This window comes from Mustela nigripes, chromosome 14, assembly GCF_022355385.1.
Source record: "Mustela nigripes isolate SB6536 chromosome 14, MUSNIG.SB6536, whole genome shotgun sequence".
Lineage (NCBI taxonomy): Eukaryota > Metazoa > Chordata > Mammalia > Carnivora > Mustelidae > Mustela > Mustela nigripes.
The window spans coordinates 15,545,254-15,567,879 of NC_081570.1; the positions used below are offsets into that span (position 1 = coordinate 15,545,254).

General features: G+C 57.1%; 1 protein-coding gene across 1 annotated transcript in view; it reads right to left on the reverse strand.

Moving 5' to 3' along the window:
• HSPG2 (heparan sulfate proteoglycan 2) overlaps positions 1-22,626 on the reverse strand; it is a 98,877-nt gene that overhangs the window by 15,623 nt on the left and 60,628 nt on the right. The window contains exons 34-66 of the mRNA XM_059376567.1: positions 20,899-20,991; positions 20,509-20,589; positions 20,075-20,305; positions 18,314-18,427; positions 16,069-16,196; positions 15,892-15,978; positions 14,838-14,896; positions 14,482-14,649; positions 14,220-14,330; positions 11,986-12,086; positions 11,712-11,892; positions 10,677-10,802; positions 10,379-10,531; positions 10,156-10,298; positions 9,690-9,825; positions 9,448-9,602; positions 9,079-9,229; positions 8,207-8,373; positions 7,975-8,122; positions 7,433-7,584; positions 7,134-7,269; positions 6,886-7,037; positions 5,989-6,124; positions 5,699-5,850; positions 5,144-5,282; positions 4,898-5,049; positions 4,136-4,271; positions 3,869-4,020; positions 3,477-3,615; positions 2,563-2,714; positions 2,210-2,357; positions 790-941; positions 218-359 (exon numbers count right to left, since the gene is read on the reverse strand). Of these exons, the coding sequence (XP_059232550.1) occupies positions 218-359; positions 790-941; positions 2,210-2,357; positions 2,563-2,714; positions 3,477-3,615; positions 3,869-4,020; positions 4,136-4,271; positions 4,898-5,049; positions 5,144-5,282; positions 5,699-5,850; positions 5,989-6,124; positions 6,886-7,037; positions 7,134-7,269; positions 7,433-7,584; positions 7,975-8,122; positions 8,207-8,373; positions 9,079-9,229; positions 9,448-9,602; positions 9,690-9,825; positions 10,156-10,298; positions 10,379-10,531; positions 10,677-10,802; positions 11,712-11,892; positions 11,986-12,086; positions 14,220-14,330; positions 14,482-14,649; positions 14,838-14,896; positions 15,892-15,978; positions 16,069-16,196; positions 18,314-18,427; positions 20,075-20,305; positions 20,509-20,589; positions 20,899-20,991 (4,573 nt within the window). The remainder of the gene's footprint in view (positions 1-217; positions 360-789; positions 942-2,209; positions 2,358-2,562; positions 2,715-3,476; positions 3,616-3,868; positions 4,021-4,135; positions 4,272-4,897; positions 5,050-5,143; positions 5,283-5,698; positions 5,851-5,988; positions 6,125-6,885; positions 7,038-7,133; positions 7,270-7,432; positions 7,585-7,974; positions 8,123-8,206; positions 8,374-9,078; positions 9,230-9,447; positions 9,603-9,689; positions 9,826-10,155; positions 10,299-10,378; positions 10,532-10,676; positions 10,803-11,711; positions 11,893-11,985; positions 12,087-14,219; positions 14,331-14,481; positions 14,650-14,837; positions 14,897-15,891; positions 15,979-16,068; positions 16,197-18,313; positions 18,428-20,074; positions 20,306-20,508; positions 20,590-20,898; positions 20,992-22,626) is intronic.

A 22,626-nucleotide genomic window follows, 5' to 3' on the forward strand; every position in this document is an offset into this window, starting at 1 on the left:
GGGACGAAGGCAGGGACTGAGGGCAGTGGCAGTGACAGGATGCCTGGGGCTCATGCTACCCAGACCCAGGGCTGGTCCCCCGTGGTTGGTGGGAGGAGCTGGAGGACCTTCACGGAGCCGAGAGCCAGAGCCCTGCTGGAGAAGCAGGGGAGAGCAAGGCCAGGAAGGGATTCTGTAAACCTGTGTCCCAGCATCACGCATTGCTTCTGTCACTCACCAGGAATGGGGCCCGGGCTGGAGGCCTCAATTGTGACTCGGACAGAAGCCTCCAGGGTGCCTGAGCTGCTGGTCACTTGGCACGAGTACTCTCCAGAGTCAGCTGGGGATACCTGATTCAGCCTCAGCAGGGGTCCGTGGACCTGACCAGCATCAGGGCAAGGGCAGGGAGAGTGAGCTGGGGGGCTGGCAGCCATGGCCTTCAGATGCCCAAGTCCTCTGCACCCCAGGACTGTCACATATAGTTGTGAAGGCCACATCCTGTGCAGGGCGACCCCCTGAGGCCTTAGTGTGGTGTACGCTGATGACTTTTTTTGTGGCAAGAAAAAGTCTAACGTTCTGAGTAATAGGTGCCTTTTTAAAATTGCACTCAGGTGCTGGGAGGCCGGAGGTGGCTCTGCTGTGCCCAGCCTGTTCTTGACCTCCTGACTCCCACTGGCCTCCACTGCAATTTTCCCTAAAGCCCCGGATGTTGGAGCCACTTTCCCTCCTGGCTAGAATGAGGCAGGACTGTTGGGCAGGTGTGGGGTAGGGTGAGGAGTGCCCACATCTTGCTTTCTCCAGACCCCGTACCTGGTGCCGGGCAGGAAGGCTGCCCCCGCGCCTGTGCCACATGACCTGGGCGTGGGCCTGTCCAGGGACCACACAGTTCAGATCCAGGGTCTGTCCTTCCGCCACGTGGGAAGAGGAGGTCTCAATGCGGATGGGCGGGGCTCCACCTGGGGCTGAGGCACAGGAAAAGCTCAGTGAGCTGGAGCTTCCACCCCTCTGCCCTCAGTCCTGACCCCTGAGTGCCCAGATTTTCAGACCAGGGGCCAGACCACATACGGAGAGATGGCCTCGATGCCCCCCACGCTGCCCATTCCTCTGAAGCCCAGGGCAGCTGGGCTGGCCTGGGGGAAATGGCACACCCCAGACCATGGCCCCACTATCTCTTGTGCTTCCAACATCATCAGTGGCTGGGCCCCAGGGGCAGGCACCTCCAAACAAATCACTCATTTTTTCCTCAAACTTGAGCAATGTGTGCCTAAGAACCCAGACTCCAGGGCCAGATTATCTGGGTTCAAGACCCAGCTCTGCCATTCAGGAGCTGTAGGACCTTCGGAGAGCGACTTCACCTCTCCGTGCTTCAGTTTCCCATCTGTAAAATGGGAGAATAGTCACACCGACCTCAATTGTTGCGAGGAGGAAATGGGCGAAACATGTAAACGGAACAGGGCCCAGCACCCTGTAAGTGCTAGATCACGTTTATTTCTCAGCAATTCCCATACTACGATCACATCCGCTACAGCCACGTAGTAATTATTTCCCATTTTCCGGTCAATTGATTTACTTAACAAAACCCGTCAACACTCAGCGGCGTCGCGGGCAGTGATTTCCCTGAAATCATGGTGGGTTTCATATGCGGCTGTTTTTCTCCAATACACCACCGCGAATACAAAAGGTTTTTATGAGGGACCCCCTCGAGAGCCCCCTCCCGTACTCACGGAGGTGCAGTCCCAGCCTTTAGGGAACGCAGGTATTGTTTTTTTTTTTGTTTTTTTTTTTGTTTTTTTTTTTTTAAAGATTATTTATTTATTTATTTGGCAGAGAGAGAGAGACCACAAGTAGGCAGAGAGGCAGGCAGAGAGAGAGGAGGATGCAGGCTCCCCGCCAAGCAGAGAGCCCGATGCGGGACTTGATCCCAAGACCCTGAGATCATGACCTGAGCCAAAGGCAGAGGCCCAACCCACTGAGCCACCCAGGTGCCCGAACGCAGGTATTGTTGCAAGAGTTTGCGATCCCCACTTTGCGGATGAGGAAGGTGAAGCACGGAGTCCCTTTTGCAACATCTCAGAGCGTGGACAGAGACGCTGGGACTCCTGCCCGCACAGGCCAGACTCCCGAGTCTAGTTCCTGGGCCCTGGACATCCCACCTGACTTGGTTCCTGACCTCTGCCTGCTGGTTCCCTCCAACCCTCCCCGCCGGCCGGCCTCCCTTCTCCAACCTCACCAGGGACAGGAAGAGCGCTGGAGCCGGAGGCCTCGATGTTGACCAGGACTGAGGCCTCCAGGGGGCCTGAGTCGCTCACCACGTGGCACACATACTCGCCCGAGTCAGCTGGGGACACCTGGTACAGCCTCAACCGGGAGCCGTGGGCCTGAGCAGGGGCAGGACGGGGAAACGGGAACAGAGGGAGAGAGCTGTCAGAATGCCGGAAGGCTGGGGCCAAGGTCTGGCTTCTGACCTGGGTAAAGCACTGTGCCCCCAGGGACTTCCTGAGTGGATCTCAGGGGAGGGCCTCTAGCCAGGAGCCCCACATTCAGCAGCCTTCCCACCACGCCCAGCCCCCCCGACTCCCATACCTGGTGGTGAGTGGGGAGGCTGCCCCCGCGCTTCTGCCACGTGACCTGGGCGTGGGCCTGTCCAGGGACCACGCAGTTCAGGTCCACAGTCTGCCCTTCAGCCACGTGGGAGGAGGAGGACTCAACTCTGATGGGCACAGCATTGCCAGGGGCTGCAGGCGCAGAAGCAGATTTGGGAATGACTGGGTTGGTGGGAGCCTCAGCCGTGGAAACCCATGGCCGAAGATAAAATGGTAGTTAACGGCTGCTAAGCATGCGGAGTGGGGCAGGTACTGCTGGAAGCACCGTGTGTGTGAACTCATTTCATCCCCCTAGAATTCACTGGGCACCTAGTGGCTCAGTCGATAAAGCGTGTGCCTGTGGCTCAGGTCAGGATCCTGGGGTCCTCGGGTGGAGCCCTGCATTGGGCTCCCTGCTGAGTGGGGAGCTGGCTTCTCCCTCTCCCTCTGCCCGCCCCTCTCTGCTCCTGCTCTCTCTCTCTCAGGTAAATAAAGTCCTTAAAATAAAATCCTCATAGGATTCATGAACTTTCTGTGATTGCGGAAATACTCTTTCATCTGTACGGCCCAGTATAGCAGCTGCTAGCTGTGTGTAGCTACGAAGCACTCCAACATGATGATGCGAATGTTAAACTTTGACTGCCATTGCCACGTGTGGCCGGTGGTCACCATAGTGAACAGCAACATGGGGCTGGAGCGACCGACATCCTCATGCTGCTGATGAGGAAACGAAGCCGAGGGAGGAGAGGAAGTCCCAAGTCTCTTAGCGGCGCAGGCAGGATTCGAACCCAGGCATCTTGCTGCAAAGCCCTTGACCCAGACCGCCGCCCTCATGTGAGAGCTCTGACTGCTGACCCCCCAGGGAGCACTGTTCCCTGTGTCTCCTGGTCCCTTTTTGGCCTTTGTCGGACTCACCGGAGGGGCTGCCGGCGCCAGGGGAGACTGAGACCATGATGGAGGCCTCCTGGGCATCGATGTTGTTGTTGGCCCGGCACACGTACTCGCCCGAGTCAGCCACAGACATGTGGTTCAGCCGCAGGCGGGAGCCATGGGCCTGGGGCACATGGGGAAGGAGAGGGAGAGGGGTTGAGGGACCAAGAAGTCACCAGCTGGCTCAGGCCTCCTCCTGGGCCTCCCTCATTAGACCTGCTGAGGCCACCCTCTGTTTACGCAGGGCAGGAGAGAGGACTGCCCCAGGACTGCCAGCAAGGGCTTCACTTCCAGTTCTTTGCCCACAGGGTTTATCCTTGCAATGCCCGTCCCGGTGACAGGGGTTCTGCCCTTGCTGGCCCGGCTCCACTCTGTACCTGGTGCTGGGCAGGAAGGCTGCCCCCACGCTTGTACCACGTGATGGTGGCCTGGGGCTGCCCAGCGACCACACAGTTCAGATCCAAAGTCTGCCCTTCGACCACGGTGGGGGACGAGGACTCGATCCTGATGGGTGGGGAGACACTGGGCACTGGAGACAGACAGGACAGGCCATACAGTCAGAGTTAGTCAACAGTGATGGCACCAGGGCCCTATCTGCCTCCCCGAGCCCACTTGCCTGGACCCCCTGCCCTGTGCCCGCTCACCATGGGAGGATCCACTGCCCTCGATGGTTACAATGAGTGAGGTCTCCTGGGAGCCGCCGCCATTGCTGACATGACACACATACTCGCCCGAGTCGGCCGGTGTCACCTGGGGGATCCGGAGGCGGGAGCCCACGATCTGCGGGGCAGCATGAATAAGTCAGTGGGTGGGGGGCAGCATCTCCACGACTCAAGTGCTGCCGCCCCAGACTCTAGGAGCCTTGCCACCTCGCTGGGGCTGGCTGCCACCCAAATGTCCTTCAGAACGCCCTCTGGGGCCTTCCTGAGGCTCCAGGCTGGGGTGGACAGTGCCTCTATCCTTTGTACTATTCTCGCCTGTCATCCAAGCCAAGAGCCTGCTGTGACCATCCCTGGTGACTCCATGGTGCCCTGTTGTGGTTTCTGTTACACTGTTGTCACGGGCTGTGTCCGCCTTGTCCCCTAGCCTGTGAGCTCCCTGAGGCCAGGCACCACCTCATTCCACCTGGAATCCTTAGTGCCAGGCACAGACTTGGCCGGGAGCAGATTCTCAGGGACATTCAGTAAGTGAGTAAATCATAGAATGTTCTGTTAAGATATGGGTTCCAGCTGGGGTCAGTAGGACCTATGTATTCTCAGCATTGGTCCAGGGCCCACCAAGTTAAGAATGTTCAATGTTTGCTAATTGACTGACCACAGAAAAGATGCTCACAGCCCCTTTGGAATCCCGTGAGGGACGGTGTGCCTAGTTTTTGCTCCCACTCCCCGCCCCCAATGCCTCCATACCTGGTGCCGGCTGGGCAGGCTGCCTCCCCGCTTATACCAGGTGATGGTGTGGGGGGCTTGGCTGGCCACCAGGCAGTTGAGGTCCAGGACGTGTCCATTGGCCAGGGAGGCCGAGGACGACTCGATGCGGACGGGGTACACCACACCCTGAGCTGGGAGGGCGAGACAGGAGCAGGGTGTGGGAGCTGCTGAGGTTGGAGTGGTCCTAGCAGTACCCCAGCATTTGTTATGACCTGAGATACTCACGGTGGGAGGGGCTAAGGCGCTGCTGGATGGTGACAAGGATGGAGGCTTCTTGGGTGCCCGAGCTACTCACCACGCGGCACACGTACTCCCCAGAGTCAGCTGGGGTCACCTGGGGCAGGCGCAGCCTTGAGCCATGCACCTGGGCGGGGCAGGAGGAAGTCAGGCTCAGAGTCAGGCCCCAGGGCTCCCAGCCAGGCTCCTGCTCCCTTCCCTGGCCCTGCACCCAGCCCGGTCCAGTCAACTCGACTGGAAAGACCACCACTCATGACCAGTCAATTCCGCTGCCCCCGTGTCGGGACTGGGTCCAGTGAAAAGAAGTGGGTGACCAAAACTTGTTGATGTTCTGTGGGGCAGGGGAGGTAGGCAGTATGAGCCCACTTGCCAGAGGAGGACACTGAGGATCAGGGAGGTCAAATGACTTGCCCTAAAGTCACATAGCAGGCAAACTGGCAGGACAGTGTCTGAACTCAGATATGCCTGAATTCAAAGCCTGTGCACTCATCTCTGTAGTCACCAGGGTCCTTCAGGCTCCCACTTAGTTCCCCTGCCTCCTACCTGGTGCCGCGTGGGGAGGCTGCCACCGCGTTTGTGCCATGTGACCTGGGCATTGGCCTGCCCAGCGACCAGGCAGTTCAGATCCAGGGTCTGCCCTTCGGCCACGTGGGAGGATGACGACTCGATCCGGACAGGAGGGGTGACCCCCAGTGCTGGGGACAGAAGCAGAGGGTCAATCCCTGGCTAGAAGTGTGTGTGTGTGTGGGGGGGGGCTGTACTGGTCTCGTGGGATCCTGCCAGTGTCTCCCACGGCTAGGCCCCTAGCCCCACCCTACCCCAGTACTGCTTACCGGGTACAGAACCTGCAGGCTCAATGGTCACCAGGACAGAGGCCTCCAGGGGCACCGAGCCACCTACCACGCGGCACACATATTCGCCCGAGTCAACTGGGGACACCTGGTGTAGTCTCAGCAGTGAGCCGTGGGTCTGGCCGGAATGGAGGTGAGCTCAGAGGGGGTCCTCATGGGACCCTGCACCCATAACCTGCATGCTTGCCTCACTCTCTGATCCCTAGGGCTTGGCCATCAGCTGCATCTGCTTAGGGGGAGACTTGTCCCAAGAGTAGGAGGTGGCCAGGAGGAGTGATGGTGAAAAGGGTAAGCACTAATTCTACCTTCCATCAATTCTAAGACATGCTTTTTAATGTCTCTGAAATCAAGATGCATCTTTCAGTAAATAATTTTACAATCATAAGCTGCAACTTTCTTTCCTTAGGAGTATAAAAACTTGTACGCATCTCACAATGGATAGCATCCTAAGCTGTTCAGAACACAGTAATATCAATGGCATCACATGAACAATAGCTCAGCGATTTCTACTGGCCAGAGCTCTGAGCACTTTGCACATATATTAAGTGCCTTCGCTCTGCAAACCCGGCACCCTTACAATTCTGTAAGACAGCACTTTAGACACTGAAGCTATGGCACGGAGAGGTTAAGTAACTCGCTCAAGGACACAGAAGTCACAGAGGTTAAGTAACTCGCTCAAGGTGGAAGCAGCATTCACACCTTCGCTGGCCCGTCCTTGAGTCTGGGTTCTAACCATTGTACCAGACACCTGAGCAGTGACGTCCAAGGCTCTCCCTGACTCCGAGGAGCCAGCCTCTGTCTAGTCCCCATCCTTGACCTGCACCACCTAGGGCCTCCCTCCAGTCCCCTTCTTGGCCTATCCGTATTCTAGGCCTATACCTGATGTCGGGTGGGGAGACTGCCCCCGCGCTTATGCCACGTGACCTGGGCGTGGGCCTGCCCGGGCACCACGCAGTTCAAGTCCAGGGTCTGCCCTTCAGCCACGTGGGAGGAGGAGGACTCGATGCGGATGGGCTGGGAGCTGCCCGGAGCTGGGGGAGAAGATGGTCACCAGTCAATCCGGTTCTCTACAACTAACCCCACGCAACCTGTCTTCTGTCCCAGCACAACCTGGTGGCCCCACTCACGGTAGGCGAAGTTGGCCCCGTGGTTCCTGGTTACTGTGACTGTGATGGAGGCCTCCATCCCATTGCTGGCTCGGCAAACGTATTCGCCGGCATCAGCCGGCGAGGCCTGGAAGATGTACAGGCGGGAGCCGCGGACCTGGGCAGTCAGGGGCAGGGGTGTGAGAGCCTAGCAATGCCCCTCTCCCAGGCTCCTCTGAGCTGGGAACTGCCAGCCGCTCAGCTTAGGGGCCAGGACTCCCTCAACTCACTGCCCAGAGCTTGGCCTGGCCAGCCCCTCCCGCCCTCCTGCCACCGCGCACCTGGTGCCTGGCGGGGAGGCTGCCCCCACGCTTGTACCATGTGACCTGGGCATGGGCCTGCCCTGCCACCACACAGCTCAGATCCAGGGTCTGCCCCTCAGCCACCGTTGGGGATGTGGACTCGATCCGGACAGGTGGGACAGGTGCCGGGGCTGTGGGGAAAGAAGCAAAGGTAGCAGATGCCCCCCAGGAGGGAGCGCCAGAAGGGTCTACCTCAGGGCCAGTCCGGCCAGGCTCTCATATGCTTGGGGGTTTGGTGGCCTGGACTTGATGTCCTCAGCTGAGGTGCCCGGAGAAGAGGGCCAGGGCAGTGGCCAAGCCTTATAGAAGGGAGCAAGGAAGTGGGGGAAAAGGGGGTAGTTTGGGAGAGGAAGAGGAGGCAGTTGCGTGGTCAGGGAAAAGTGACTGGGAGATAGCGGGTCACCCGGAGAAGTGGAGTCGCCAGCTCCAGAGTGGGCCTCCTGTTCCCACCCTCCCAATGGCAGGTGGGGTCACTAGGACCTCAGCCCCTCCTGTGTGCCCTGCCCTTGGCAGTTCCTCACCAGGGATGGAGCCCGCAGGGGAGCCGGAGGCCTTAATGTTGACCAGGACAGAGGTCTCCAGGGGCCCGGAGCCAAGGACCACGCGGCACACGTACTCGCCTGAGTCGGCTGGGGACACCTGGTGCAGCCGCAGCAGCGAGCCATGGGTCTGAGTGCAAACAGGGAGGGTTGGAAGGCGGCCGGAGGCATCCTATCCACCCCTCCGGCGGGCTGGTCCTGGGAGCTGCTGTACCTGGTGCCGAGCGGGGAGGCTGCCCCCGCGCCTGTGCCATGTGACCTGGGCGTGGGCCTGCCCGGGCACCACGCAGTTCAGGTCCAGGGTCTGCCCTTCGGCCACATGAGAAGAGGAGGACTCGATGCGGATGGGCTGGGAGCCGCCCAGAGGGCCTCCTCCAGGAACTGGTACAGAGGAACTAGTAAGGGACCTGGGCTCCTGAGCCCCAGTCCCACAGCCCTGGGGCAGAGCGCCCTGGGACAGGACCGGGCCCTAGCACGGGAAGGCAGATGGGAGACCTTTCTAAGACTAGGACCATGCTTTTCTACCTCAGCACAGTCAGGCCCCTGCTTCCCTCATCCACCTCCAACTTCGAATTCGAGGCCCATTTGCCCACCTGTGACTCCCTGATCTTTGATGAGCTGCCACGGCCTGTGGGCAACCAAAGCCCTTCAGTGCCCAGGCTGGGCCAACAGACACGGACAAAAACGCTACAACTCTCCTCTAGACGGCCTTTATCATCTGCTCACGCCACAGGGTAGTGCTACTGTTCCCATTTCACACATGAAGGAACTGAGCCCTAAAACGTGACATGACTTAGTTCAAGGCTGACAGAAGGTGGAGGGAGGATTTAAACCCAGGTCAGCTGGACTCCCAACTCAGTTTAATCCTGACTGCTGCTTCCTGACAAAATCTGAAACAGTAACCTCACTGTGAGGCCCCAGGTAAGCCAGACCAACCTTGCCCTCACCCTCTGTCCCTTCACATCCCCAAAGCTGGCCTAGAGTGCCCCCTCTTGCCCTGATGTCACCGAAGAGACTACTGCTTCCCTGGGAGCAGTGGGGAGATCCTAGGGCTCGGTCCCTGCCTGGCCCCGCTCAGCCCCTCACCTGGGGTGTAGCTAGGGCCCGAGTGGGTGCTGTGGAAGACAGAGACGATGATGGAGGCCTCCTTGGGGCCCGACTCGTTCTCCACTCGGCATACATATTCTCCAGAATCAGCTGGTGAAACCTGGGGAATCCGTAACCGGGAGCCGTGCACCTGGGACAGGGTGGGACAGAAAGGTGTGTGGACGAGAGGGGACCGTAGCCACCACTCCCTCTGAGCCTTGGTGAGTCATTCATCAAGCTCTCCCTGGCTCCGCTCCAAGCTGCCCCATGAAGAAGCTGGAGAGGGAGGGAAATCAGGGTTGATGGTTGCCTGTGGAGAGCATCGAATCACCCCCAGGGCCCCTGCCACAGGCTTGGGGACCCCCATACCTGGCTGTGGGGAGGGAGACTGCCTCCTCGCTTGTACCACGTGATGGAGGTGTGGGCCAGCCCTGCCACCACACAGTTGAGGTCCAGCGTCTGGCCTTCAGTCACGGATGGTGATGAGGACTCAATTCTGACCGGTGGGGAGCTGGCACCTGAGGCTGGGGCCAGAGGCGAATGGAGTCGGCCTTGGGAGGCCTCCCCGAGCTTTCCCCTCCCCACTGCTTCCGTCCCCAGAGGCCCCGCACCTGGAAGGACAACCACTTGGATCCTGGCCTGCGCAGTGCCTGCGGGGCTGGTGGCCACGCAGAGGTAGAAGCCGGCGTCAGCCGCCGTGATGGCCGGGATGAGCAGTGTGGCGATGTCTGTGCGCTCGGACCGGGCCTGCCGCACAGTGAGAAGGGTCAGCTGCCCAAGGGGGCGAGGCAGCCTGGCGAGGGCTAGCCAGCAGGGATGGGTAGAGGCAAGCACAGAGCCAATACCGGGGCTCAGTTGGACACAGAGGGCAGAGGCGGGTGGCAAAGCAAGAGGCCGACAGGGGCTACCTGCTCGGGTACACCAGACAGGAGGTCTGAGCAGGCTGTCACTCTGGATGTGAGGAAAACCAGGAGGGGAGGAGACGGGGAAGGAAGTGGAGGCAGGAAGGCGGGAAGCGAAGGTGGCAGGTGCTGGAACCCTGTGAGCCTGACGGCCCGGTTCGACAGCTCTCCTCACCTGTGGGGGGAGGTTGCCCCCTTCCTTCCTCCAGGTGATGGTGGCGCTGGGCACACCCGCGGCCCTGCAGTACAGCCTCACAGTGCGGCCTTCGTACACCTGAGTCCTCTCTGGACTCACCTGGACCCTGGGCCCGCTGCCCCCTGTGCACAGAACCCCGTGAAAACAGCCCTCTGGACGGTCCGGGTGCTCCCAAGCTCCGCCCTCAGTCCTGTCCCCTCACCGTGCACGTGGAGCACGGCTCTGGCCACGTGCTGCCCGGCGCTGTTACGGGCACGACACAGGTACTGGGCTTGATCCGAGGGCTCAACAGCTGGCAGGCGCAGGATGCCGCCATGGATCTGTGCCTTCTGAGGGAGCTGGCCGCCAGGGCCCCCTGATGGAGAGGGGGTGATCAGCAACCCCGGGACTGGCAGAGCTAGGCCTGCCGGCTTGCAGATCCCACAGCCTCCAGTCCTGCCCCTGCCTCCCCACCCATCCAGGAGTGGTGGGCCCCGCCGGCAGTCCTGACATGGCTTCACCTGTCCAGTCAAGGGTGGGTGCGGGGTTCCCCGTGGCGCTGCAGCGGAACTCGGCCATCTGCCCGGGCTGCACGGTGAGTTGCGGTGGGTGGATGGAGACCACGGGGGCAGACGGGGTACCCGAGGCTGATGGGGGAGGTTGGGGGTGCAGTCAGGGTGGGGAGTATCCCCCTTGCTGCTCCTCTCTCTGCCTCTGCTCTAGCCCCCTGTGGCTGTCTGTTCACAGAGTGGCCACAGGAAGCTTTGAAAATGTCCATAGGGATCTTCATACTTCCCCACTTTAGGCCCGGCCGTAACTCCCAGGAGCTTTTAGGATAAAATCTGAACTCCCTGCTGTGATCCACCTTTGCTCACAGCTTCAAGTTCCTCACCTACAACCCCCACTTTAAAAAACATTTTTATTTATTTATTTGAGAAAGAGGGAGAGCGTGCGCACAATTGGTCAGGGGAAAAAAAAGCCAGACATGGGGCTTTCTCCTGGGACTTTGGGATCATGACCTGAGCGGAAGGCAGACCAACGAGCCACCCCGGTGCCCCTCACCCCCTTCCATAGCTCCAGCTACACCAGCCCTGATGATGCTCAAACACATCAAAATGCTCCTGCTTCAGGGCCTTTGCACATGCTGCTTCCTGCGCCAAGAACACTCTGCCAGCTCTTCAAGTGGCTGAACACCTTGTTTTCCTTCAGCTCTCAGCCCAGATATCACCTCCTCAGAGAGGCCCAGCCTGACCACCCCCCGTGAGTAGCCACCTTCCTCCCACCTCACTGTATACTCCTATCCTAGCCCTCATCGCCATGTGGAATTACGCCGCTTTCTCATTTGTTCCCAGACTTACTGCATCCCTATCACTACATGTGGCGTGGGAGGGCAGAGCTCCTGCCTGTCCCCTCCCCCTCTTCTTCCATCTAGCCGGGACCTAGCACTCCGGAGATGTTCACAAACTGCCCCCTGAATAAAGACACGCTCGCTAGTCCTGGTGGGCATGGGAGAAGGCTGCAGGGGGATGGGCCAGTCATGGCAATGACCCGTGTACCTTGCACATGCAGTGTGGCTGTGCCCTGGTCCATGGCGAACATGTTGGAGCCGGTGCACACATAAGTGCCCGCGTCACTCGGCTGGATGTTGCGAATGGTCAGGATGCCGTTGAAGTCCATGGCCCTGGCTGGCAGCTTCCCGTTGTGCAGGCGGGTCCAAACGAGGGTGTAAGCTGGAGACTGTGGGCGGGGCCAGGAGAATGGACAGTTTGTCAGAGCAGACGCTAGAAGGCAGAGCCTCCCTCCCTGAGGTCCCCGCCCAGCTCTGCCCACCTTGCTTTTGGCTGTGCAGATGAAGGTGACGTCGGCTCCAGGGCGCACGCTCTGGCTGCGTTGCTCCTCCACGGTCACCGTGATGGGCTTGCTGGGAGCCTCTGCGGGGACAGGAGGCCCGCCGTGAGCTAGGTGCTGGCCGGGCTCTTGTCCTATGGCTGCTTTCTCTCTCTCCATCACCCTGTCTGGGAGGGGATTCCCTGCCAGGCTGGCTTCCATTCCACTGTGTTCCCTGATGCCTCCCTCCCTCAACCTGGCTCAACCCCGTGGTGCACCTGCTGGCACTGAGCCACCGCGGCCTGTGCTCTGACAGCCTCTTGCCACGAGCCCACCTGGCTCCACTTCAGAATCACCGGCCACAAAACCGCTCTCGACACTTCACTCCAACTGGCCGCCTCTGTCCGGTGGGAGTTTCCTTCCTCCCCAACAATTTTGCACCTTCTCCCAACCTCTCCACACACCTGCACTCCCTTCCACGTCCTTGGCTAAGGGCTTCAATTCACACTTGCTGAGGCAATCGAAACTACCAGGCCGTTAATCTACCAGGCAGATGACTTCGTTCATCTTCCCAAACCCACCCACCCTCCCTCTGCCTCGGCCCTGCAGGAAGAGACCCTCCCATCCCCCATCCCCATCCTGTCTTTCCATGCCCCAAACGGCTTCCTCCACGGGCTCTCTTGCTACGTCAGTCCCTCCTCTCTCTCTTGATCATTCTAGAATTTCCTTTCGAAAACACTCCCGTGACCTCATACTCTCTCTTCAGCTACTGCCTTATTTCTTGGCCTTCCTTCAGAACCAGGACTCTTGACAGCACTGTTATATTTGCTGTCTACATTCGCCTCCATTCTTTGTCTTTCTCTCATCTGGTTTCTACCCTTCCTCTGCACTGACAGTGGCTCTTGTCAAAGCATGACCTTCAAGGGTCACTGCTCTGCTCACATCTGACTTCCCCAGGGCAGCCGGTGAGGCCGACGGTGCCTTCCCGGAAGCCCCCTCCCCACGACCCCAAACATACGACGTCCCCCTGCTCTCTTCCTATCTCACTGGCTGCAACTGCTTCACCCCGTTTCGCTATCCTCTCTCTTCAACTCGACATGTTTGAGCTGGAGCTCCTTGGGGCTTCGTAGGCCCTGTCCTTAAGCCATGCTCTCACTGGGCAATTCCATTCTGTTCCACGGCCTTCCACACGTTCTCTGTGCCTAGAGTTTTTTTTTTTTTTAAGATTTTTTTTTGTTTGTTTGTTTATTTATTTGGCATAGAGAGATCACAAGTAGGCAGAGAGGCAGGCAGAGAGAGAAGAAGGGAAGCAGGCTCCCTGCTGAGCAGAGAGCCCGATGTGGGGCTCGATCCCAGGACCCCGGGATCATGACCTGTGCCGAAGGCAGAGGCTTAACCCACTGAGCCACCCAGGCGCCCCATGTGCCGAGAGTTCTTGAACGCATTTCTCTGCCAGGACCTCTTTCCTGAATTCCAGGCTTCCATCCCAAAATGCCTTCCTGATATACCTGCTTAGATGTTTTCTCAAATCCCTCAAACTTCAACAAGTCCAAAACCAACCCTGTGAAGCCCTCTGACCTGTCTATGGCAGGTGCTGCTGGTACCCTGCTCATGTCCCCTTGCCATGTCACTTCCCGCCTGCCTGACTTCTGCCAGCTGCTGCACTGTTATGCCCAAAGTCATTCTCAGACCACTGGAGACTCCTGTGCTCCTAACCCCCAGAAGTAGTGCAGTACACAGGGGACCTGGTGCTCCTAGATGAGGCCTCGATCAATTGACCCTGGGGGGCAGGGTGATGCCAACATGCACAGCTTACTCTAGAGTTTCCCAGAATTTCAGCCCACGGTGGGAATGTGCTCGGTCACATGCCCTTTACGGGATGCCTTCTCTTTCCTACCTCACCTCACCTCCAAATAAACTACCGGCATGTACATGCTCATCCCAGACTCAGCTTTGGGGGAGCCCCACTGAAAACACTCTCCTGCTGTGCCTACTCCATCTCAGTACAAGGCACCTCATTTGCCTACCTGCTGGAGGCCACAGCCCTGGGCATCAACCTAGCCTTTCTTTCTCTCTCACTGACCACAACCAAATCCTGCCAGATCTGTCCCTAAAACTAGTGTCTACTCCATCATCTCTCCATCTCCATGGCCAGCACCCCTGTCCAAGCACAACCCCCTCACTGTGTCTCTAGTCCAGCCACACAGGGCCTGGGGAGGCGGGGAACAGGGACTCACCGGTGACCCGCAGCTCTGCCCGGCTGCTGTTGGCGTGATGGAGATTACGACAGGTGCAGATGTAGATGCCGGCATCCGAGGGCTGGACACTGGGGAAGTGGAGCTCAGAGCCTGGTGCGGAGTGGTTGGGAGCTCATGAGGGCAGAGGCACTGCCTCTCCCACCCGGTCTTGTGTGTAAGGACAGGATCCCAGCAAACCGGCCTGTGCCTTCCCTCCCACTGGGGTGGCTCACAGGGCCGAGGGGTCCAGGGTCCTGGGTACCTTGATGTCGCTGCTGGGTGCTGCTGGGCATGGGACGCCCATCCTCACGGGACCAGTAGAAGTAGTGGGGTGAGCTCCCGGTGACCTGGCACCGCAGGGAGTGGGAGGCGCCTTGGGGTACTATGCTGTGAGCTGGATGTACCTGGACCACCAGTGGGGCTGCAATTGCTAGAGGCAGGACAGGACAGGCCATTCAGGCAGGAGGCTCCCGGCTCGAGCCATTGTGTCATGTCTGTCTCCCCAGAGACTGGCATGCCGCACCCTCAGCTCTGTCTCCCTGGACACAGCAGCTCTCAAACTCCTGAGGCTCACTGCTTTGCCCATCCCCCTCTCCTGGGCCCCCCGATCCCACTTACCTTGTGGCAGGCACCGGCCCCCCCGCACGTTGGGGTTACCCACGTAACCTGGGGCACATCTGTAAGGAGGAACAAAGCTCAGCTCTGTCAGGCCCCAGGTCCTAGGGGACTCAGTGCCTCACAGTGGACTTGGAGAGCCAGAAGCCCGTGGGGGTGTGCTCAGTGGGGGGTGGGGAAGCTCGCAACTCTGGAAGGACTTTAGAGACTGAAGAGGCCCCAACACAGGGCCTCACTGAGCTGAGAAGGGGGAGCACAGGGCAATGTCAGCAGATTGGACAACGGGGCTAATGAGGCCTTTATCCTCCAGGAAAATATTCATTCAACACACATTTGTCAAGCAACTACGATGCTAGGTTATGAAAACACGACAGTGAACGTGATGAAGCTTTTGCTTCTACAGAACTCAGTCGTGGGGAAACCAACACAAGAACTAGGTAGTGAGAGTGAGGGACACAGACAGGGGGCACCGACCCAGCCTGAGAACCAAGAGGCTCCCCGAGGAGGGCACTGCTGAGTTGGTTAATTCCTCTGGAGCAGACTGTACACCCACAGAGAATGCCTCACTGCCCGTAATGATGTATTTATGTGACTACTCGCTGTCCCGTCCTCCGTGACAGGTGGTAGGCAACCTGAAGCCTGGGACTGAATCTGTTTCATTCACTTTATCTCCAACACCTCGGCACACTACACGGTATACAGTAGATGCTCAATAAAAATGTGCTGAATGGTGAATGAAGGCGAGCTCTGAAGGCTAAACTGGAGTTAGCTAGAAATGGAAGAACGTTCCAGGTAGAGGGAACAGCATGTGGAAAGCCCTGAACATCAAGTCAAGAGGTTAAGCCCACCTACAGTAGGTTTGGGTGTCAAAACTGGCAGGAGCTTGGGCGTGGCCCGAGGACAATGGGGACTCCTGGAAGGGCTTTGGGCAGGGGAGAGGTGCGAACCTGGCAGGGACCTGCCAGAGCCACAGCATCCAGGGCTCTCCCCTAGAAGTCTGCCATAGACTGCCTCCCCACCCCCGCCGCTCCTCCATTCATCCTGTTTGCAAACTTACTGCTCACAGTACTGGCCTGTGTAGCCAGGTTCGCAGGCTGTGCAGCGATACCCACCAGTCCCCAGGCTCTCACAGGTGCGGGAGAACCTGGGACAGAGGAGGCAGAGGTCAGGACCTGGGATGCCCGCTCTCCACCCCACATCCTCTGCACGCCCCTCCCCCCAGGAGGGCACCCACATGTTCTCCGGGTTGGCGAGAGGGCAGGCGCAGGGCTGGCAGTCCTCCGGTGTCCCAGCCGTGGCGTCTCCGTAGTAGCCAGGCGCACACAGCTCGCAGAATTCCCCGGCGGCGTGGTGTTGGCATTGCTACAAGGCACAAGAGTGTCGGCCGCTCGCTGTTCAGCAACGTTTACCAAAAACTGTACAATTTCGTAATTCCTGGATTTGGAAGTGCCATGTTTATGAGTTTTTTTTTTTTTTTTTTTTTGAAGATTTTACTTATTTGACACAGAGAGAGCAAGGGAGAGAGATAGAAAGCAAGCACAAGCAGGGGGAGCTTCCGGCAGGGGAGAAGCAGGCTTCCCACTGAGCAGGGAGCCCAACGTGGGGCTCAATCCTAGGATCCTGGGATCATGATCCGAGCTGAAAGGCAGCCGCTTAACCCACTGAGCCACTGAGGTGCCCTGTTGGTGAGCCTATCGTAGAGCAATAACTGTAGAATGGCAGCAAGCGGTCGCTGCAGGGTGTCCACCCTCAGTGGAGTTTAGAACGGCCAATTGCCGGGAACAAAGATGAACAGGGAACTGGACGGATGAAAATGAACGTTCACCCCCACAGCTATCCTTCTTGTCAATATATCACTGTACTTTCACTATATTGGAATTTAAGTTATAAATTTAATAAAAAATTTGTTAAAGATTTATTTATTTGAGAGAGAGAAAGAGTGTGCACATGAGCCTACGTGAGCAATGAGAGGGCCAGGGGGCAGGGAGACAGAGAATCCCAAGCAGACTCCCACACTGAGCATGGAGCCCAACACGGGGCTCGATCCCATGACCCCTGAGATCATGATCCGAGCTGAAACCAAGAGTTGGGCATTCAACTGACTGAACCACCCAGGCGCCCCAATACAAATACTTTTAAAAAGGATGATGTTGATTTTTTTTTCTTAAAAGATCTTCTTTATTGGGGCGCCTGGGTGGCTCAGTCAGTGAAACGTCTACCTTTAGCTCAGGTCATGATCCTGGGGTCCTGGGATCCAGTTCCACATCGAGCTCCCTGCTCAGTGAGGAACCTGCTTCTCCCTCTCCCTCTGCTGCTCCCCCTGCTTGTGCTCTCTCTCTCTCCCTGTCAAATAAATAAATATTTTTTTAAAAAAGATTTTATTATCATTAACATATAATGTATTAATTTGCTCAGGCGTACAGGTCTGTGAATCGTCAGGCTTACACACTTCACAGCACTCACCATAGCACATACCCTCCCCAATGTCCATAACCCCACCCCCCTCTCCCTACCCCCATCCCCCAGCAACCCTCAGTTTATTTTGTGAGATTAAGAGTCTCTTACAGCTTGTCTGCCTCCCGATAATAAAAAATATATATAATAAGAAAAAGATTTTGTTTATTTACTTGAGAGAGTGAGAGTGAATAAGAGAGAGAAAACAGGAGCGGGGGGGGGGGGGAGGAGCCGAGGGAGAAGCAGACTCCCTTGATTGCACTTTACGTTCGTCTACCCAAACACCTCTGACATCAGAGAGAAGCAAAGGTATACACCTGGGTAGGTGGGGCAGAGCTTTGTAATTCATGCTTCTTCATAAAAATATGTGTAGGTTTTATGTTCTCCAATGAGATTCATGTTTGTTTTATTAACAGAGTCTGCTGCTTGCTCTGCCTTTAGCTGGGGGTCTGTCAACCACCCAGTCCTCGACCCTGGTGGATGGGGGGCTCTACACAGACACAGACACAGATAGACACACAGATACACAGACACACACACACACGGCTCTGAAAAATTCCCAGACAAGTAATAGTTCAATGATCTGGAAAGTCGTTTATGAACTTGTAAGCAAAAAAGCTGATCATCAAACACAATGAAGCTATGTTTATTTGTAAAACAAAAGACATATTGGTATGTGTAAATATGTGCCCAGAAAAAGAACGAAAGAGTTCTACTCGCACTAATGCGGACAGGGATTACCTCCAGGTGGTAGAATTATAGGGCATTTTTACTTTCTTTTTGGCTTGTCTCTGTAGCCTGATGCTTCCACAGAGAACGAGTGTCACTCTAGTGAGAGGACAGAGCAGGAAGCAAAGTTTTCTTTATAGAGAAAATGTTACTCCCTCTTCTGGGCACCCCCCACCCCCCACAGACTGCTGGTCCAAGGCCTACTTGCCCAAGCTTGCCCCTCCCTGCCTCCCAGGCAGACCCTGTGCCCCACCCAGGCCCAGACCAAGGGATCCCTGCCCCCCTGTATGGCTTACCGAGCAGGCCCCCGTCTCTGGGTGGCACAGGTCTGAGTGGCCGTTGCATTCACACAGCTCACAGTGGCCGAGGTAGAGCCCACTGCCAGTGCGCGTGTAGCCTGGGGCACAGTCCTGGGGAGAGAGGAGGGCTGGTCTCTATCTCCACTGTGGTCCCATCTGGAGCCTACAGACCAGAATCCTCTCCCTCCTGTGGCTCTCCAGCCTAGATTCCCATTGGCTCCAGGCTGGGAAATCCCGGGCCCAGCTCCTCTAACCGACAGCATCCTCTTTCCAGAACCTCCCTGCTCCTCTTTGTGTTCACTTTCTCAACGCTCGGAAGCTCGGACTGTGTCTGTCCCCATCCTGCCTGGAACCTCCACTTGGGGAGTTACTGATGTCTCAGTTCACTCTTAACGGAGAACACATATCCCTATGCCCTTTTGGTTCCTGAAAATTCCGGCAGGGTCTCTCCTGAAAAACTTAACTCTTTGATGAAAACACAAGGTTCCGGAGGCCCAGATTTGGAATGAGCCCTTGGAGGTCTTCACCTTCACCTTTATAGTCAGTAAATAAAGTGAAAGAGGCAGCACACATATGATCGAGGATGTTTTTACCCATTCTAAGGGAGTAATCATGGGTTCTGAAAACAAAGAATTTCTATTCATCACCCCTCCTTTGAAACCCCTCCAGGCCCTCCCTTTCCAACCATTTCAAAGTGATGTTTAGAAATCTGTGTTGCTTCGCTGCTGAAAATGTGCACATGGGATTCTGCTGCTCTCCCCAGGGCTTCTCCTTCAAAACGTGTTAAATTTTCTCACTTCAAAGGATATGAAGTTCGTATATTTGGATTTGAAAGTTCTTGTGGCCACAGCAAAGGTGCACAGATGTGAAACGGAGGAGACGTGTACTTTCCATTGGGGAGTTCCTGAGTCCGGGTGCTGGCAGGTCCCACACTTGACCTCTGGGCCGCCCGCCTGACACAGCAGCTCTGCCCGCTCCCCCTCTGTCCATCTCCCTCCTTCCGTTCCAAGCTCACTCATCCAGCGTGGACCAGTCGCCTGCTACATGCTTAGAAATGTGGCACGGTCTCCACTCAAAGCATGGGGATGCTCTTGGGTTCTCTGCAACTGACAGGCCTCTGGTTCCACCCACCCTCCTGCCCTCCCTCTAAAATAGGACTCCACTGGGGTCATTCGCCAGGCCAGAGGAATTTTCCTGAGGCCCAGCACAGATCATAGCACTCCCTTCACAGCTTGGCATTCCCTACTGAACAGAGCCTTGCTCTGGGTTAAGGAAGTGACCCCAACCCCCCAAGCCCCGCTTTCGGGGGGGGGTCCCTTCTGCATTGTAGGCTACATCTCCATACATTCCTCCTTCTAGCTTCTGCTATGTGCACCCTCCTGCCTATAACTCTACCCAGCTCCACACTGTTTACCTCCTTGAGGCTTGTCTATGCTCTGCTTTGGCCAAGGGTAATTTGTATCTGGTGCTGTCTCCCTGTCTCTGGGGGGCACCTTGGGAGCAAGAGCTGGGTCTTAGCCTTGGCTGAGTGTAGCTGGAAGCCCTTGGGTAAGCCACTCACCCTTCAGAGCCTCTATTCAAAAAGAATCTGTGCAAAGGGGATAATTCCATATCTCTCGTGGGTGTCCGGAAGAATAAATGAGACACCGCGCAGAACATGATCGTTAAGGCAGCCATCACAGGCCACGGAAATGCCAGTTGGCCAGCTTGCTGACCCAGCTGGACTAGAGCAGAGGCGCTCGGGCTGGCCACACTTACTTGGCAGGATAAACCAACATAGCCTGGGGGACAGCGGCATTCCTCCACCTCCAGGGCGCGGGGTCCTGCCGAGGGCCCAGGCTGGGCCACCTCCAGGCTGACAGAGCTGATGCTGGCGGCCAGTGGCATTGAGGAGAACGTGGCCCGGACCAGGAGTTCATCCAGGTCGGCCAGTGCCATCAGGAGATGTTCCCGCGTGGCTGGTTGCCCGTCAGGCCGGCGCCAGAATTCCTGGTGGGGCGGGGGGGGACAACAGCAAGAGTGGGTGAGGGGTGTTGGACTTTGTGGGCTAGTCCCACAGCATCCCCTATCTAAACCCCTGGCCTCCAGGCACTGGCTGGGGATAGGCAGGGGTAGCTGGCATCAGAGTCGGGCTCCAAAGCAGAATGAGCCGTAGGGGAGGGTCAACCAGGATGTGGTTGGGCGACCCTCACCTCTCGGAGAGTGATCTCGAAGCTCTTCCTCTCGGAGCCTTGCAGAGTTGGCTGGGAAGCCACCAGCATGATGTTGTTGCCCTGGGGAGACAGCAGCAGGATTGGGAGGGGAACCAAGGGGCTCTCAGGGACAGAGGGGTCCTCTGCCAGTCCCAGCCTCTCCACAACACCAGCCTCCCAGCTCTCTGATTTCCCAAGCTCATGTGCCCAAAGGAATCACGTATGCGTTCACTGCCCCCTTTTCCCAGCAGCGGGGCCTCTGCCAGGGTAGTGTCTAACCAGGTGCTGAGGGTGGGAGGAAATGGGCCTCAGCCCCCCAGCTCGTGCCAGGCCGGCAGAGTGCTGGGCTGAAAGGACAGAGGGCGCCCCGGCTGGAGTCCACGTGCTCACCGTGATCTGGACGTCAGGGTCCGACAATGGGCTGCCCTGCCCTCCGGCTGTATAAGAAAGGGTGTATCGCAGCTTTCCACCATAAGCCGCCACCTGCATAGAGGCAAGCCCTGTAGTCAGAGCCTGATCCTGCCTTCAGTGGCCCTAACAGCCAGAGGCAGAGCTGCTGTCCCCTCCATTCAACCAGAGGCCCCTGTGCTTGGCATCTGGTTACCTAGAAGACAGGACATCCCTCAGTTCTTTCAGTCTTGGACCTGCTGGCGGGGCCCCTGAGCAGCTTTGATGACTCAGCCAACAAGTTTCAATCTCCTTTCCATTTGAAGAAACTTCCATAAAGTAGATGGGGGTACTGACAGTGACCATCACGAGCAGGCCACAGAGGTTCAAAAGTTCCCAGCCATGCGGGTAGGGTTGAGGGTGGGCCTTCAGAGGTCTTGTCTCTCAGGCAGGTGGGTTTTGTCTGCTGATAATCCATTTCCCAGCTTTTTGAAAACTGCAGCCCTGGTTTCCTTTAAAGGAAGCTCTGTCCTACAGAACGCCCATGTGGTTTGAGGGCAGACGTGAGCTAGGTCTGGTCAAGGGGCATGTTCCACCACCTTCCTTCCCCTCTGTTGGGGTGGACATGAAAACCTGGCTCTTCTGCTCTTTCAACTGGAACAGAGATACTCCCTTTACTAGTTGGACTGGAAGCCAGAGAATGATGCCAATCGAGATGAAAGTCCTAGGCAGCCCCTGGACCCAGCCATGCCTGATGCCAACATCCTTGGATTTTGTAGTTATAAAAGCCAATAGATTCTCTGTCACACACAGCCAGCTAGACTTGGGTTTTGCATTATTCATAGCTGGAAGGGTCCTTGGGCTTCCTGCTGGGGGCTTTCACAGGAGCCACTGAGGCCCTTGCTCCACCCCAGAACTTTCTCTCGTCTGCCACCAGGGCAAAATTCAGATCAACACCAGTGTGTCGTCCTTGACCATTTGTGTGTTCAGGCAGTTGGTGAGCATTTGTTAAATGCCTACTGATGACATGCCAGGCGTGGTGTGAGCTACCTCAGTCCTGAGGATGTTCTCAACAAACTCAGAGTGAGATATAACTGGAAATGGTGGAACAACTAGTTTCCTGCTTGCTTTGGATGCTAGCAAGTTCATCGCCACAACCAGCTGGCAGGAGTGTGCAGGAGGGTGGCTCAGGGAGCAGACTCTCAAGTGTGAGACCAGAGTTCCACGTCCAGCTGTCCTGGCTGCACGGCCCTGGACAACTCACTTAACCTCTCTGATGAGCCCTGCTTCCCTCCCGATGGAAACAGCAGTAAAAAGTAGCTTGAAGGGTGGCATGAAGACGTAGTAATACAGGCCATACAAAATACTGCCCAGAGCAGAGTGCCCGCAGAGCACACGGCCTGCAGGCTTGCCAGCTTCTCAGGACTCCTGGCTCTACTCTCGGCTTTAGCCCATCTTTCTTATCCTCATCACCCCTGGACCACACTGTCCTATCTGCTTCTCCGAATATTTTATTACACATTATGTGTATTCTTTTTTTTTTTTCCTAAAGATTTTATTTATTTATTTGACAGAGAGAGATCACAAGTAGGCAGAGAGGCAGGCAGAGAGAGAGAGAGAGGAGGAAACAGGCTCCCTGCTGAGCAGAGAGCCTGATGCGGAACTCGATCCCAGGACCCTGAGATCATGACCTGAGCCGAAGGCAGCGGCTCAACCCACTGAGCCACCCAT